General features: G+C 33.9%; 1 protein-coding gene and 1 long non-coding RNA gene across 2 annotated transcripts; one reads left to right on the top strand and one right to left on the bottom strand.

The window, feature by feature from the left end:
• Window positions 1-7,599, bottom strand: LOC138327529 (uncharacterized). Its single transcript, XM_069273695.1, has 8 exons — window positions 7,568-7,599; window positions 4,907-5,012; window positions 4,441-4,488; window positions 4,070-4,178; window positions 3,502-3,734; window positions 3,074-3,253; window positions 2,817-2,915; window positions 1-855 (listed from the first exon to the last, which is right to left on the bottom strand). The coding sequence occupies exons 4-8, from the start codon at window positions 4,164-4,166 to the stop codon at window positions 235-237; spliced, it is 1,230 nt and encodes a 409-aa protein (XP_069129796.1). The 5' UTR covers window positions 4,167-4,178; window positions 4,441-4,488; window positions 4,907-5,012; window positions 7,568-7,599; the 3' UTR covers window positions 1-234.
• A 7,662-nt stretch (window positions 7,600-15,261) lies between these two features.
• Window positions 15,262-18,103, top strand: LOC138327528 (uncharacterized). Its single transcript, XR_011209063.1, has 4 exons — window positions 15,262-15,402; window positions 16,575-16,814; window positions 17,227-17,469; window positions 17,744-18,103. It is a non-coding gene; the product is annotated as an uncharacterized lncRNA (long non-coding RNA).
• The last annotated feature ends 1,260 nt before the right edge of the window (window positions 18,104-19,363 follow it).

The raw sequence follows: 19,363 nt of genomic DNA, 5'->3' as shown, positions 1-19,363 counted from the left end.
TTATACTTATAATTTTTATCAGTTCTTCCTTTTTTGCCTTTGATCGTCCTTTCACTTTCACGATTTTTACTTAATGTTTTAATGTCAGATTTTGTAACAACTTGACTCAAAATGATGCTTCAGAAGAAATGTCTAATGCCTCGAGTAAGTAATTTTTCAGCCATTGAGACATGAAACCAGTATAGCAACCTGATTCAACATATCTTGCATAAAAAATGCTTCTTTCATCAACCTCTACCATAAACACATTACAAACAAATACACCTTCAGTAGTATCCGTGATGTAGAAAGCCTTATTGCACAATCTTCTGCTTCTAGTAAAAATTTAGATTTTTTTGTAATAAAATTATTTTCTTGTAATTTTTCTACTATTTTCAACTCTGTAACTATAGCAGTGTTACACCTCTCTAAATTTTTCATTAAAATTGTCTTCCATGGACAGTCATAAAGATGTGGTTGCGAATGAGAAGTTTTCATTTTTTTAACTCTTTTAGTATTATGTAGAGTGAAGGTAGTACTTGTACCTTGGAGTTCAGGTCTAGAAGTTACAATTCTAGTGTGATCAGTGTTGTCAGGCATTTTCACACAATACACATCATTAAATAATGGCATATTTAGTTCCTGTTTATCAGTATCGTCATTAATACAATATTGCTCATCAACGATTCTATATTCATTACCCTTGAATTCCCATTTTCCTGGTGGCTGCCTTGAAATGAAATTCTCCACCTTTTCGTAATATTCTTTTGGACTCTTCTGTTGTAAATGGAAAAGGTACATCATGTGGTCAAATATGGTGTACCTCTTCTTGATGGTAAATGAAGAATCCAACAGTAAAAGGTTCAAGTCACCTCTCTGTAAAGAAAAAGAATACACAAATCAAATGAGTCGTGAACTGAGTAACTGGTTCCGATTTCTCAAATAAACTTATTAAAGTCAAATTCTGACCAAAGTAATTTTTTGTCACATAAATTACATAAGGAGAAGAATTAAGTTTTGATTTGTCTTCTATTCTCAGTTTGAGACATGAGGTTTTTAACTTGCCAAGTTGTCACTCTCCACAAAGAGTGCTTTCAAACAAAACTTGATCCACATGTTTATACTCAAATGGTAAATCGGTACTGAATTCCCAAATGGCAAAATTACTAATCAATATCAATTAAACCATTTTGTCTATAAGATAAATATAAAACATGTTGTTGCTTCAGTTCAAGATTCTTACTGTAAATCTGAAATTAATTTTAAAATTAAAGTAGATCACTTTGACAAATAACATGTTCAAGATTATTCATTAAACATAAAATCTGCTTTCCCAAGTGCCTTCAATGCTTCAGTCGCTTTTCGTGAGAAATAAATGATTTTATTTATCAGTACATATGCTATGAGGTCATATTAAGATTACTATTTATCATATGACTTCCATGTTTTCCCATTTAATATATCCATTTAATAAATCTTATTTACACGTGTAATATAACCTATCTGCATGGTGATTGGTTGATTCTGATGAATGGTACGTATTTCAACTGATCGATTGATTGATCATCTAGCAGAAAACTCCAAACAGGAAGAAACATAGGCATATATTAGCCATATGATAAATAGAATCTATCATTCGTTTCCCTTCATATTAGATTGATGATATTCTTTTCAAATTTTTCATTTTTTGCTCTTAAAAGGCCATGAAAAATTATAAACTTGCATTATAAATCTAATATGGAGGGAAACTCATTTAAGAGTAATATAAGTTGTCAAATATAATATAAAGGGAACTTCTGCTCAAAGTCTATGTCTTCAAACCTTGTGAGTTTTTATAACAAGAGATCCCAGAGGGATCTTGGCGCCCACCAAAGAATGATCTATGTCTGACAATGGAAAGATGGATCTTTTCTCTACTTTTTAAACCTTTTCAAACATATACTACACATAAAATTTGAGACAGATCGCTTCAGTTCTTTCAGAGAAATAGCAGTAACAAACTTCAACTATCAAAATCTGAGATGGTTCCTTGGCGATCATCTTGTTGATGATCCGTCCCAAATCGCAATATGCACATCTAGAGCCCTAGGGGAACCTACATGTGAAATTTGAGAATGATCCATTCAATACTTTCTGAGAAATAGCGATAACAAACTTTAAATATCAAAATCCAAGATGGCTGCCTGACGGCCATCTTGTTGACCGGTCGGTCCCAAAACGCAATATGCACAACTAGGTCCCTAGGGGAACCTACATGTGAAATTTGAGACAGATCCCTTCAGTACTTTCTGAGAAATAGCGATAACAAACTTTAAATGTCAAATTCCAAAATGGCTGCCTGGCGGCCATCTTGTTGACTGATCGGTCCAAAAATGCAATATGCACAACCAGGTTCCTAGGGGAACCTACATATGAAATTTGACACAGGTCCCTTCTGTACTTTCTGAGAAATAGCGATAACAAACTCAAGCTATCAAAATCCAAGATGGCTGTCTTGTTGACCGATCCGTCCCAAAATGCAATATGCACAACTAGGGCCCTAGGGGAACCTTCATATGAATTTTGAGACAAATCCCTTCGGTACTTTCTGAGAAATAGCGATAACAATAATTGTTAACGGACGGACGGACGGACCACGGACCACGGACAAAAAGTGATTTGAATAGCCCACCATCTGATGATGGTGGGCTTAAAATGTAGTTAATGTCAATAATAAATGGCTTTAATATTATAAATGTTAAAAATCAGGGCAATGCAACCAAAGCTTATCAATAACAAGTTGATACATTTCAATGATTTATATTTCAAGTAACAAATATAGATAGCATTATACTAACCAAGGCAGGCGGGCAAAGCCGTAGATCTGTGGAATGCTCATCAAGATAACCGGAAGGCAATGCCTCACACCAGGAATCGAGTGATTCGAAAATAGTAGTCTGTAATTAAAATACCAATTATCAAAAACAAAGTAAAGAATTTCTTTTAAAAGAATCCAAAATAAAGCTTTATGAATTTTGAATGTTATGTTATTGTTTGCTCAACACTTATTTCAAAACAAACTACTAGAATGTATAAAACAGAATGGTGTTATTACCTTGTATATGTGTCGAAGAATATGAGATTCCATATCTCTATCAATAATGTCAGGAGCTCCCCAGACACAATCTCCCCATCCACATATGATGTCAAACACATGGGTACCAGATATGTGTCTGGCAAGGTCTTGTATTGATGGAAACGTCTGCTCATTACCTCCACATGTTTCATGTTCACACTACAAAACGATGCAAAACATTATTACATCTATAGCATCCAAACATAGATAAACAAAATTATTACAAATGCATTTGTTGCAAGCCGTAAAATACAGTTCAGTACATCAATAGTAGACAACATAAATATCCTAATATAAGTTTGTTACTTTAAAAATAATACAAGAAATTATATCTGAAACAAAATGATGAAAACTAAGACAATTCAAACTATTGTGTAAAAGAATGTATGCATTGCTGATTTACTTACCTTATAGATTGGGCCAGGATTTGCCTCAATATCACCACAGGACAACAAGGGTATAGATGTTCCTGTGTGAAGACCAATGATGCTAGTGTTTGTGTTGCTTGTAGTTGGGTCTTCTTGTGCGAAATGGTTATTTATGTTGGGTTGGGATGTTGTGTTGGTTGTGTTATTGTTTCTGTTTAATGATTTTGGCTGTGTGTTATGTGTGCTGGTGTGTTTGTGACTTGTTTGTTTGTCTGAAAGTAATATATAATATACATGTATAGATAATAATAACATTACACAAAAGGAAATCATTAAACAAGTTATCACATTATTTAAAAAAAAATCGATTTAATTGTCTTGGTATATATTACATATTAAAAATTAATATATCCGTAGTACTTCCTTTAAATTTCTTTTTCTCTCTCTATATTGCTACTTTCTGCTTGCTTTTTAAATTGAAAATCTATGTGTTGCAATGAAATTTGCTGTTGTTGTGGTATTCTCCACTTACTGTAGGTTTCACCCAGAAAATGTCCTCAAATGAATATGCAAATAAAAACTATATCACTGAGTCAATTATACATACCAGTACTATTTCCCTGGCTCCTGTGGCACTTGCGATAGTGGTCAAGGAATTTTATGTCATTGTTGTGGTATGTGCCACAACAATGCGTCCCCAGCATCTTGGTGATTTGCTGAAATGATAATAATAAAACAAATTATTTTATTTTACTTATAAAATGTACTATGCTTCTACTTTAATCTACACACATTTTATTTTATTGTTTTTAAAGACCAAGATATTTACCATTTTATTATTATGAATCTCTAAAAAAAATCAATTGCACTTTGTACAATGTAGATAACATAACATATTATCACTGGAAATGAAATCTGAACATGCTGACTGATTAAACTCCGAGTTATTGTAACTTATATTTCATGATGTTATCTTACTGTATCTTTTCTTTTTGTTGTCTTCTTGACCGATCGAATGTGATTGTTCTGCAATTAGAAATAAAGCACTAAATTCATGTATCTATAAAAAATCTCTAATAATGTACAATTTTTAGTTAATACATAATGTCAATAATATCTTTTTTTATGAATTAAGAATATGGAAAGAGCAAAGGTTAAATCTAATTAAATTTCAAAGGAGTTACTGACCTGAAATTTAAACACAAATTTAACAAGTGGTCCAAGAAGTATCGAAAAAATTATCATGGAGATGTATACCAATTTCAACATATAATTAAATGAATAATGGAATTCTAAACAAGCAAAAGATTATACTTAACAAATCAAACTGTAACTGATAAGTAAAATATTAACATAGACTTCGTCAAAATTTGATGAATATAAAGAAAGGTGATCAAGAGGACAAATTAACCGAGAATTCTGATAACATCTTTCTTTAACATACCTCATTTTTGACTTTGGTCTCCTCAAATAATGACACAACACACTTTGGTTTCACAACAATCGCAAAGCTGTCGTCAATGTCCAGTGTAACATTGTATGGAGACAGCCTATTGAAATGAAATTGAATGAAAATAAAATGAGACATATTGATAATTAATGACCACACTTCCTACAATTATAAGTAGTAAATATACTATGGAAAGATGTCGGGTGTCAATACACAGCTATATATATAAATATATATATATATGTACATAAATGTGAATAACTTTTTTTTTAAATGTACAGTACAGACAATGTTCAATACTATCAAATCTTTCCTGTATGATCAACAGTGCTAGATCTCTCTACCAACTGAGTGAAAGAGGCGCCATACTCCATCTGACAGCAAAGATTTGCTTATAAACATCCAACCACATCAGGTGCTCTTTTTACAATTACAGAAAAAAAACTGTGGTAGAAAGAAGAGAGACAGCCACAAATCAATTAAAGTTAAAGCAGATGAAAACAAGGATATGCAAATTAATAACAAAATGCACTAAATCGAAATTACACATTTAGTTAGTAAAGCAATAAACATTGATGCCAGCATGCAATTACAGAAAAATGATAATGAAGCATTCATATAACAAACGAATCCTTCATGCATGTGATATCATTAGTAGGAGTGAAACAGTTCTAACGTCATGAACCGTGGTATACTTCTTTTCGTTCTATACACAGTATTCTCAGAATTACGGTACATGAATATACCGAAAACTTTTTCTGGGTGGCTTGTGGCAGTCCAAAGCACTTATATACTGTATATAAGCGGGTTTCTGATTAGTGTAGCCAGTTTTTCATAACGGCCAATCACGCGGCATTACAGTAACCTTGTTATTGACGGAAAAATGTAATCTGTCAATATAATCTGCCTTGGCATCTTAACGCTCTGCTATATGGCATTATTTGGGATATTCTATGTAGAAACGGTTATATAAACAAATTTAAAGAGTGTACTTGTCTAGCATATGGTTGATTCAAGATTTGAAACATTGTAGCATGTAAGATTTAGGTCTTAATATTAGAAATGTATTATCTATGATGTAAGAGTTTACAATGGTGGGTGTTACTTTTGATATACTCTTGATATTTTCCCATTTTGGCAGATATGAATATCAAATGTATTAACCGAACCATGAACAATGTATCACAATACGAACCGAACCAGAGAAAGCGTACCATTTCACCCCTAGTCATGAGATCAGTTCAATGCAAATTTTTTTTTTTTTTTTTAGCCCTTGGCAGCCACATAATGTCAATATAAAGAGTTAGGTCAGAAACACCCAAGTAGTTTGTTTAAAATCAAGGACATAAAAAATATACTAGGTAATTTTGTTTTATCACAATAACTTCTATCAAATAATTAATAACTCTAATATACAAATGACATAATGTATAGACATATAATTCCATTTAAAAATAGCTTTTATACAATACTTAATGGTATAGTTGAATGTATACTACATTTAAAACTTTAACAGCTAAGATAACTCAATAGTTAAAAGTCCATAAAAAGAAGAAAATTGCACGAAAATAAACTTTTCGTGAGAAAAGCATTAATGCGGTTTCTAGTCTACCAAACAAAAACAGAGCTTTAGTATCAACAAAGTTAATCAACATTACATGCTCAACTCTTTTTAGTATGAACAAAGTTAATCAACAGGATATTTTTAATTATAAATGTATACCGTTGATAAATATGTTCACCATCTAGTGAGTATGAGGACAGCTAAGAAAAAACATGTATGTTGTGAAAAATATGCAGAAGAATATTCCGTATTAATTGTGAGCACACAGCAAAGCATATTCATTCACCAACAACAGAAACATGTTCAGAGCAAATAAATAATTAATGCTAAGATATTATCATATTACACATGTACATTGTTAAAATATAACTTAAAAGTGTTATGCAAAATTTTATAAATGCTTTAAATACTGGTTTAAAATTAGTGCTCATTTTCTACATGATCAAAAGACTTTACAAATAAAAAGTTAAAGTTATATGTCCCATGAATCAATAAGAGCTTCCTATATGTTATTCACCTAAAAAGTTCACAATATTTTGAAAATTACAATAATTGCAATGCATGTATATGTACAGGTTTCAATTTTACAAGTACAAATTAGAGCTGACATTATATTTATGTTTACAGTGTAGTGGAATGAGTACATAGAGTCAGACCATGACGCTAAGTTGTGGTCTACAATCTCATTCACATTTGTGTAGCATTATTTGTAATTGTAAAGTAATTTCTTCAGTTCAGGCATAAAAACAATAACTTTACTGCTAATCGTAGGTAATGTTTATAAAGTATCATACATATTTGTCTGTCCATTTCAATGATTTTCACAGCTTAATTAATTCATCAAACCTTATGGTTTTCAATGTATTACTGAAGCAAAAATAACATGTCAAAATGTTCGCACAGTTACGGCACATACAACTTCAATATGTACACAAGAGAAACATAAAGGATAGAAAAAAATAAAAATCTGAACAGTCCACAGCCTCTATATATATGGATGTAGAACGGAAATGAAATGAAGTGGACATATATAGCATATTGGCAAATTCATTACAAACACATTATAAGTAAATGTGAAGTAGATCACCTACCACTCTACGATTAGAAAATTTCCTTCTTTTGAATCTCCTCCTCCTCCTCTTCAATTTATCGGTACATTCAGTTCTGCAGGTGTTTTTCTATCAATGTTCAATAATATAATTAAGTGCAATCATCACACAATAAAAACGTCAAACAGAGTTCCTACAATATATCATTGCCTATTGAAGTCATTAAAACACTAATTCAAATGTGTATTGCATAAAGATGAATAACAAAAAAGTTTCATAGCCTTACTATGTGCAGTTTCATTACATTTTCTAATAACATTTATATATGCTAAAAAAAAGAAATATATACATGCAAATGTACTACAAGTCCCCTTTAAATCATCCTTCACAGAAAAAATCTAAAGAGTTATATATACTGGTACATAGAAAACAATATCTGAAATACCATACCAGGTTGTATGTACATGTATATACATTAATATTATTATACTTACTTTTACTGTTTCTTTCTTTCTTTCACTTGGAACATGCACAGCTGGCATAGCCCACACTACTTCAGTATAGGTCAAACGCCTAAAAAGAATTATTATTTTATTTTAAATTGATTTTTGTAACCTTTTGCATTTACTTGCCAGTAGTCACAATGATCATGATATCATGTACGTGCCAGTAGCCACCAAGATCATTATATAACCATATAAAATCAAAATCAACCATTTGATTACACAACTAGCTTTAATTATTAACCTTTATATCAATCTATAAGCATGTACATGTACATGTACATGTATATAAAATATCAAAGAAACACAATTTAACAAAGCATGACAATTTATTGACTCGTGCCCTATCCGGGCCTCGAACTCACGATCTACGGCACCCAAACACCTAGCCAAACATAGCTGCGCCTTCTACCACTGCGCCACATCCACATCCCCAAAAAAGGATGTTTCAATGACGAAGTGATAGTCGGTTCGATATGCTGACATGATCACTGTGGAAATTGTCAATTAAATCTATGGATCAACAACACATAGTGGTAGTGGTAGAAGGCGCAGCTATGTTTACCTAGGCGATTGGGTGCCGTAGATCGTGAGTTGGCCAGGATATGGCACGAGTCAATAAATTGTCATGCTTTGTTAAATTGTGTTTCTTTGATATTTTATATAAAATATAAGAAACACTAGACTTGGTCGCTAGGCCTTACTGCCTTCACAGGCGTCTTTAGGCATGCATATATATATATATATATATATATATATTCTGGTACACTGCTCTTCAATTCTGCGCACTTGCTCTTCAATTACTAATACCTACTTCCAGCATTTTCCCGTTCTGTTCTACGCGTTTTTGATCCTTTACATATGCTGCCCAGCAAAAGGCGACTAAATTTGGGGCTTTGTTTCTTTGCAAACACACCAAGGAAATAGGCGACTAAATTTGCATCCTATACCAATGAGCACCATAAATAAATTTCGCCACACATTTGACGTCACACGTGGCACGCTTTCCAGTCATCGCTCATACTTTAGCGTTCTGCCGAACGGCATGGATAAATTTGTGTAGATCCGGCCTTCGGCTGCCACTTGCCGAAAGGTTAATTGCGCTCCAATGTGCTATATAGTTTAATATCTGTCTGCTTTGTCCCGCATTACTGTTCGTATCCTATTATGTAATCGTGTTCGTTTTGTATGTCTTGATAAAGGGGCAGATCGCCTCGAAAATTTGACAATTTTGTTTTGTCCACACGGTTGAAATTACTTCCTTGTCCCATATATTCTGGTACATATATAAAGAAATGGAGCCGCGTGCGATCAGACTCTTACTCAGTTGTTCTCAATCAGTTGTTCTCAATGACAAACGCTCATCAACACACTCTTTTAACTATGACGTCTACCAGGATGTGGTCCTTGGACATATGTATTTTGTCTTTTCGCTGGAGATTGCATTTTTTTACTAATAGTATCTATTCCTTGGAAAATGTGGATCAATTACAATCCGACATCTATCACAGACTATCAAACTTACTTTATATATATGGCTGACAGTGGCTGTAATCTAGTACACGCATATTAGAAAAAGGTGTACCATGACATCTCATACACACAAAATGGAACAATTGACGTTTCACATTTTTCTGATAAGCATGTGCGAGGCGACGCCAACTGTCAGCTATCGTAAGAACTAAATCAGCCTCCAACATTTAAACATCTGTGTTTAAATTCGCTGTATATATATAATATATGTATATAAATTAAGTGTTTTAAATACATGCGCTGAGTATTGTCTGAATTTACATGTCCCTGTGTCAATCAAATGAATTGGTCGAGAGTGTCACTTTGACCCTTCATGACCTTGCACATGCCAGTTAAACTAATTAAAATTATATTGTAATTCCGCTCCACTACGATGCTCTTCGTTGTGCTCCAATACAAGATCTATAGCTAACAATGCCCCATTCGGGGTTACCTCAGCATGACCCCTGAGGTTAGCCAATCAGCGTCTACGGAATCTTCGGAGTGGTTAATGTGTCATTTGGAAATATAAACGGCTAACAGTAAGTCCCGAAATGTTACGATTCTAGGCCATTGGTCATGCTGAGGTGACTCGATCTGAACAGGGATTTGTTAGATCTTGTATGGGAGCGTAACGTACATAAAGCATCGTAGTGGAGCAGAATTACAAGTGTAATTTAAATTAGACTGACACGCCAAACTGATTAAAATAAGATGATGATCCTTATACCCAATCCATCCAATAGAGGATCTGACAACATCCCATAAGGAGTCATGTTCGGGTGACCTTTAGACCACCTGTACTTCAGGTCAAATGCATTTTCTACACCTTACTACATCAATGGAGTGTAATGGAATCTAAACGTTATCTACACTCCCTACGGCCGTCTCTGTAATGATACGGGTGTATTTATATGTTAGACTAGTATTGGGTGCATGTGTCCCCTCAAAACCCCTGGGCTGTATTCTGTTTATACTAAAACATGTATACTTTCGTTTTATATACATAGTTTCATCAAATCCAAATATAAAAAGACATGTCCCAGCATATCAATGTTTACGTATCCCATCGCATGGCATGTAGCCTAAACTTTAACATACCAGTAATTAGGCCTAGTGAGTAACTGCTAAGCTTCACGTTGTGATGGAGCTGGAGCCTAGGGGTGGGGGTACACATATTACATGTACATTAAAATATAAACAATTTCTTAGAGAATATTAATGATTATCTTATTAGTTCAAACATCAAGATACCTACCACTCGTCCTCTTTTGACTGCATATTGGTTGTCCCGCTCAGGAAACCCTCGCATTTGTTATCTGCCGCCATGTTGGATACAGCAGTCGAAGCAAGATAACGATTGGTCAGCCAATCAAAACCCGCGTCATAAAATGGTTATTACAAATATGGTCTTTACACAATTTCTCCCATCCGGCCCCTGCGTATACGTTAGATCTACAATTTGAGTTTTTCGAGTAAATGTCTGTGTAATAAAAAAAGCAGTATATTGTAACACTATATATTTACGAGTAAAATCACAAAAATAAGCATGAATATATCTAGAATGCGTGTTTTGTATTTCAAACATCTGCAATAACGATGCAAACAAACACGGCACAGTTTTTGAGTAAAAAATAAAATGTGACGGTTGTCAGTTATGTTACATTGGAGTAACAGTACCGAACTTATACCGAAAATAATATGTATATCTATAATGATGCCTTTGAAACTTTATCCATAACATTAACTAAAAAGCACAAATACATCAATCATGTTTCTGATATATGTTTCTAAATTACAGTATAAGTGCAGATTTAAATTCGTTATTTCAAAATTATACTAAATCCCTAAAATAGTATATTCAAAGTCGATCCTTTTTTTATCATACAGAGATTTAAATAGTATGATATTTGAACATTTATCGTATAATCCGAAAAATAACCACAGAAAGTGTTAAAATGAAAAATTAAATTACTTGTAAACAGACATTATAAACAGATATAATATCATGTACCTTTTTAAAAATATACTTATGATATTTAAATAAGTTTATTTAGTGTGGTAATGCTGAACCCTTCGTGTATGACTATACATGTAGATTCGAAACGGAGAAAATAAAAGCTTAGAATTCTTACTAATACATGTACCTTAGAAATTACGGAAGATTAATATATGCCACGATTCTGTAATTAAAGTACTTGACTGGAATATTTTTTAAGGTTAAACCTTTAGTTGAGATAGTTTTTAGAATCATTTTTGTGTCTGTTTTGTTACTCATGTATGGCAAAGGATAAGATATTTTGAATGTGTAGCATAAATTATGGGATATCCTGGCATTGTACATCAAACGATTAGCAGCATGGGAAGCAATTTATAACATCAACTGCAGAAAGTCATCATACTGCACAGAAAGTCATCATACTGCAGAAAGTCATCATACTGAAAGTCATACTGCAGAAAGTCGTCATACAGAAAGTCATCATACAGCAGAAAGTCATCATACTGCAGAAAGTCATCATACTGCAGAAAGTCATCATACTGCATAGAAAGTCATCATAAAGTCATCATACTGCAGAAAGTCATCATACAGCAGAAAGTCATCATACTGCAGAAAGTCATCATACTGCAGAAAGTCATCATACAGAAAGTCATCATACTGCAGAAAGTCATCATACAGAAAGTCATCATACTGAAAGTCATCATACTGCAGAAAGTCATCATACTGCAGAAAGTCATCATACTGCAGAAAGTCATCATACAGAAAGTCATCATACTGAAAGTCATCATACTGCAGAAAGTCATCATACTGCAGAAAGACCAGCGAATAACACTTAGAAATAAATATCTGCAACATACCTGAAGTTAACAAGATCTTGGCTGCTAATGTATCCGTCCTTTTCATGTCATGCTCTCTGCTTTAAATCATGAAATAGTTTTTAAAAATGAAATTAAGATAAGAAAAATATGAATACTTTAGATCTATTATGATATTCTTGTAAATTATGTGGAATAAATATTTAAAAGTATATTAAATATCGCGAATAGCCTAATAGAAGTGTTCATCTAGCAGTGATACCACGTACAGCATAAAACTAGGAGTCCTTTATTCGGGGGCACATCTCTGCTTGAAGAGTTATGGTAGCAAAATAAACGGGTCATACCTAACATGATATATATCATTGATAAAGGTCACACACTCAACTGCTCCACTTACCCTATTGTTCCCAGTAGACTCTATAAAACTGAAAGTAAGCTGTGGTCAGGTTCACACTAATTACATGTACAACCCAGATAGAGAACAGAAACAGCAATGACTATAGTACTCTATTACTTAGTACTATATGTGCGTTCCATTTGCGGATTCTTACCATTTGTACTAAATTGATACGACCGCCAAATGGAACGAGTTTGGATTTTTCCATGATGGCGGCACCCATGTGAAAAAATTAAGTATTTGTTAACAATAAAATGGAAATAAAAGTAATACCTAAATAGTTTCAGCAAATATTGAAATAAATAATTCATGTTTTTTTTTTTTTTTTTTTTAATATATATATTCTCTGTCTTGTTTTCAGCTAAGAAAACATTTCGATCACAAATGAAAAATCTCGAGTCCACCATCTTGGATCCAAGTTGTACGCTTCTGAAAACGAAACAACTTGTACCGGTACAGTTTTGCTGGTACGGCGCGTTCCTTTTGAGACACAGCAGATTCGTATCAATGGAACGCATAGACTACCCGGGAATATGGGGTTATTAAACACATAAACATTGATGTGTATCTACCCGCTAACATTGTTATGTCACTGACTTTGACAGCATTTGACTTAGAAACTGAAAAAAAAAGTTATCAATGCGAGAATAATAATATCATAATATGCATGGCGTCTCCGCAAGCAAAATACGGATTGTTATTGGCCAAATGTTTTCCATGTTCAATCACGAAATCCATTTACATCATTATGGTAGCCAAGAGAGATCAAATTTAAGGAAAAACATTTTAAAATAAAAGAAGATTTCGCATCAGATTTTTAAAATTTATTTTCAAAGGACTATGTATAGTTTAGGCCCTTTTTGTTCCCCAAATCCGTCATTTTTATTATTTAAATTGTTGTACACGAAATATACAGTACATCCATTGTTTGATTGTAATGAAAAATTTGTTAAAAAATATCCAAGTCGGTCTTACCATCTCTTGATCCTTTTATGCTAATATCTATAGATGGAAATAAACTGCCATGATGTACATATATGACTACATTAATTAGAGGTTATTATATGTCAATTTTGATATCGCACCCTTTATCAGCTCGTGACCGCCATATCAGCCCAAGGGCCGCAGGCCCGAGGGCTGATATCAGGTCAAGGGCTGATAAAGGGTGCGATATCAAAATTGACATATCATAACCTTTTTATCACACATTTTGAAAAAAAGGAGAAAGAAATTTTAACAATTTAAAAACATGTATAAAAACGTATTGATCAATGACCGATATTCCACTGGTCATATTGTAGGCCAATTTAATGTTGAAACAGTGGAAAAACTTCATTACATGTACATGTACACAGTATAGGTTTTTTTACAAATACATAATCCCCGGTTCAATGGAAAATTAACAAGATCCTAATGAATGTTAACTATCACTTTAAAATGATAATGTTCAACAAATTCCAGCAAAGCTGGTTCATTTTAGAATGATCGGTTTTACGACGGACAAGAAATAGGAATTATGAATTCGACGGGAAAACTGCACGTACATGTATTAAACTGTCTAATTTATTCCTGTGTCTCTTCTTGTTGACGAACGCATGACGTTGATTTATTTATACCGAATACATTCTTTTTGTGTTATAATTATGTGAATTGCGATGCTTTGTTTCCGGCACTGTGGACAAAACTCATTTCAACCTGATCTTAGTTAAGACATTTATCTCCAGTAAAATCATCACGAAACAGACTATTTCTGATTTCTGATATCTTTCTCAATACGTTTACCCGAGAGCTATTTTGATATTGAAAATTGTATCCGTTATTCAACTTATCGTCTGTAGGAAACTGAATCGAAGCGGCAACTCTAAAATCCGGACTGAAAACTCCGGATGACGTGATATCAGCCCGGGCCGATAACTGATATCAGCCCGGGCCGATAACTGATATCAGCCCGGGCTGATAACTGATATCAGCCCGGGCTGATATCAAATTATGACGTCATAATGTGATATCAGCCCGGGCGCTGATATGACGGCGCGGACAGCACCAGTATCGCATGGGCAAAACGTTCATTATCAAAGACAAAAGTGTGATAAATGTAATTATTCAGTCATGGTCTAGTCAATCACAAAATCGTCCTAAATTCAGTGTAGTGTATCGGCTGCACCGTCTGCGATTTGGTATATTAGTGAAATCACAGGGGTCTGAGAATTTATTTAAAGCCGCATTATCCGTATCTTTCGGGGTCCGTAAAAAAAACCGGCAAAAAATACTGCATAAAAGCTTCAAAAAGTTACGAACTTTCCCCAAATTACAAGTCTATAAAGTTCCGAGATCCAAAGATATAAATGTTTAAAAGTTTGATTATTTTGCTGTTTAATATGCATGTCGCGCCCATTTTGATAGATTGACAATATCCGAATATCACGTGACCGAAAACCTAAACAAAATGGCGTCTTCAGACGTGAGTATTTATGGCTATCACTCATACCGTTACACTTTATTTTATCCGTAACATGGAAATTTTGTGTTGAGAAATGAAGTCTGGGTGACTTTATGTTCCTTCTGTTATTCACGACAGTATATATTTTGAATGATATTGCTGTAATCAACACAACTAGAGAAGCCAAATTATGAGGGGCCATTGAAGGGTAATCTTCATGATACACTGTAGTTGATAGTATCGCGATTTCAAAATTCGTATGGGCGTATATTTAGTAATGTTAATCGTAAGTTGTGTTCATCGATGGCACATGAAACAGTTATTATGTGAAATGCTGAGTTAACAAGAGTCATGTTTGTACTTAAGACAAAGACCTGTACAAGCTTCGGCTATATATATAACATCTAACCACAGTAGCTTGACGTTCTGCCAATAATGCATAGGCCTAGCATAAATATGAAAAATGACATGTATATACTATATAAAAAACGTGGGCTATTTTTTATAGTATATAGGTTATTTTAGCTATTATATAGGGCTATTTTAACTAGTATACATTGTACATGGTGTCAATACTATAGTTTATGCTATATATTATTAACAGAACGTCGAGCTCCTTTGATGTAAAAGGAGGATCCAGCAGCGAATCGAATAAACTTGTGTAAAAGAAGCAGATCGGTGTGATTTGTACAGTGTTACATGTAAATACGGTCTATGTCACTCAGCTGACGGAGCACGTTTCTTTGGCTCAGACAGTAGGCCTAGTTTTTCACACCAGAGACCAGAGTTCGATATTGCATAGTCTAGAACATTATGCACCCGCATCAATATATGTATATTATAATTATGACAAGGATTTATATTTGAGACATGCATTTACATAAACACGCTCATGGTTACGGTCAATAATTTGGATATTGAAATAGTTTCAAACGCACAATGTCATGATGGCATCCATTCTGTCAAGATGTTGCGGTATAAAATCTTAGTAACTTTGGAAGTTAGAATGACAGTATGATTAAAAAATGATTCAACAATGGTATAGTTTCATTAATTGTATGTTTATTTAATATTTTTACATGTTAATCAGAAATTTGTACAACCACATTCACACCACCTACTCTAATTACACCTAAAACCACCGCATACAAATTTTAACAAATCACTTTTGATAACATCATTCTATTATTTGCTGAAATTCTTTTTTTTAACATGTTGAAATCTAAACATGTATGTTCTAAAATTCAATGGCAAAGCACATATTAAATAGCATAAAATGGCATTCAATTACCCATGATGGTCAATTCATTCGAACATTTGAATTGTTATACATGTACATCTTAACATGTACTTTCTTAAAAGGGAACGTATTTTCTTCAGTCTTCACAGATTATTTCAGAACATGATTTTGAAAGTGACCATGATTCTTCACCAGAGAGGCCTCCCATAATTGTAAGAGGCAGAGGACAGAAAAGAGGGGGCAGGGGACAAAATAGGGGTAGACGGCAAAGGGGAAAGGGGACTAGAAGGGGAAGGGGAGGAGGTAGAGGACATGGTAGAAGGCCGAACCAGGGAAATGAGGCAGTCTCCTCTCTTGAGCAGAGTCGACAAACTATGGAGGTATATGGAGAGTATAATTATAACAATTGACTTGCAAATATTATTATTGAAATAATTCTAAATATTAAACTCTGCATGCTTCTAAAAGAGTAGAAAACAATGGGTCACAGATACTGTAGTTTTGTTGGTACATAATGTCAAAATGTATAACATGCATGTCAAGCATACAATTACAGGAGGGTAACTCAAGCCTGACAAGATAATAATGTGAAGACCTAAACATTGAAGTCATTATGCAGATTTTGATTATCAATCATTTCCAGAATCTTAATAAGCATATATAGTCTGCATCAATAAATATGTTCTTTTATAAATGTGTTATCTAAGCATACACTGATAGATGCAAAATATTGGTGTAAATAATTCTTTAGTCGGTTATAATCAGACTAACAATTATATATAAATACCACAGGCCAAGGTAGATTCCCTTGATGAGACCCAAATGAGAGGTCTTCTGAAGAAATTGGTGAACAAATGCCCTAGCTTGGCCTTTGATCTTTTTGAAGATAAGGATGGAGGTGATGGTGGGGGATACCATCCGGAAGGAGGGACCTCCCCTGACTGGTGCAGTTGTGGAAACTGCAGGCAAATGCCCACCCTAGTTGAGAGGGTTTGTTGCAACCACCAGCCCCAAAACTGCATTACCATACTGCCCGTAAATATCATAGAAGCATTTTCATTGAAATGAGTGTCAATGATACAAATTTAAATATATATCCTACTTTTTTTATCTAATTTATCCAAAGAGGAAATAACAGTAATTGTTTGAAATAATTTGGTTAGTAAAATTTTCCAAATAATTCAGCTAGTAAATGGACTATTTCCATTCAAAAAGTATGCTTATAACTTCACATTGTATAACTATGAAAAACGATTGCTGTATAAGTATTTAAAAAATCCAAAACAAAACTACATCTTTCATTTTATAGTACTTTGATGTCCTGGTAATGGATGATGCTGTACTGGCCCTGGCAAGGCTGTATCGGGAAGATGTGTTTGCCCTACCTGGTGATGTTGATTTAAACAGGGCAAACAGACACACAGCTTATCGTCAGTATGTGCTATGGCAGTTTGGGCCTTTGGGGGCAGGGATCAGAAAAGTTGTCCCAAGCTGTGCAGTATGGAAAATAAGGGATAAATTTCCAAACGCATTTGGCCAGTATACTGGCTTCAAGCCCTCAAGACTTGCATGAAGCAATTTATTCCTTGTAATGATCACTCTCTCGCCAAAATAACATTAAAGTGATTTTGTGTCTATTGAAGCCAATTTATTTGTTTTCTCCATCTTGCATCTGAATTTATAAATACAAATTAAAAATTTCAACCAACTGCAAGCTTCATACACTATATGTCACAACAAACAATTACCAGTGAAAAGGCTTATCTGATCTTTTATCTTGCAATATTTGATATTTCTGACTTACTTTCACTATTGGTAAACAGAACAACAAGAAACTAACAAATTTAAACCACCACACTCATGATTTGGAATGTTATGGACAGAGAGAAGTGCTCAAAAATAGGTACAAAGATAGCTTATGTACATGGCTAATGTGAATAAAAATCCAAGGAGCTAAAATGTCTTTCATTTTATGACATTGGAGATAGACTGTGACTTTTTACCCTGTCTGTCAACATCTTACTGTCACCATAGAGACTGATACAATATCTATTTAACTTTATAATAATTACATATAAACCAAATTATTTTAACAAGCTAAGGTCATTTAAGTATGTGTCTTGTATTGAAGATGGAAGAAAGCTGGAGTACTCAGAATAAAGAACAAGGGCCCAATGGGCCCGAATCGCTCACCTGCAATCTGGTAATCATACATGGTTCATACTTAACAAATAAAGTAAATAAGAATTTATATCATCCCTAAGCACATTAGAGGCCTCTTTGCCTCTTGGTTATTAAAAAGAAGACGTTTAAAGATTTCAGCCTATTTGACCCCTGTGACCTTGAATGAAAGTCAAGGTCATTCATTTGAACAAGCTTGGTAGTCCTTCATCCCAGCATGTTACATGCCAAATATCGGGTCTCTAGGCATCTTGGTTATGAAGCAGAAGTCTTAACAAGATATTTAAGCCTATTTGACCCTTGTGACCTTGAATGAAGGTCAAGGTCATTCATTTGAACAAACTTGGTAGCCTTTCATCCCAGCATGTCACAGGCCCAATTTAAGGTCTCTAGGCCTCTTGGTTATTTAGAAGAAGTCTGTTAAAGATTTTCACCTATTTGACCCCTGTGAGCTTGAATGAAGGTCAAGGTCATTCATTTGAACAAACTTTCGGGCAGGTGAGCTAATAAAAACCACTAACTATGGCCAGTACCTGGCAATTGCCTAATGTGGGATTCAAGATTTTAACTCAAAACTCGGAGGTAGAGAGATAGTGGTGATGAGTCGGAATACATAACCACATCTATTAGCTCTTTGTGTTAAGGTTATTGATGAGATGTAAATATGCAAAAAAATGTTGAGTTATCTAGAAAACAGACATCTGTCATAAATGTACAACTTTCATACAAGCACACATATATCCTCCCA

The sequence above is a fragment of the Argopecten irradians genome, chromosome 7 (assembly GCF_041381155.1).
Source record: "Argopecten irradians isolate NY chromosome 7, Ai_NY, whole genome shotgun sequence".
Taxonomy (NCBI): Eukaryota; Metazoa; Mollusca; class Bivalvia; order Pectinida; family Pectinidae; genus Argopecten; species Argopecten irradians.
This window is presented reverse-complemented; position numbering and strand designations above follow the sequence as displayed.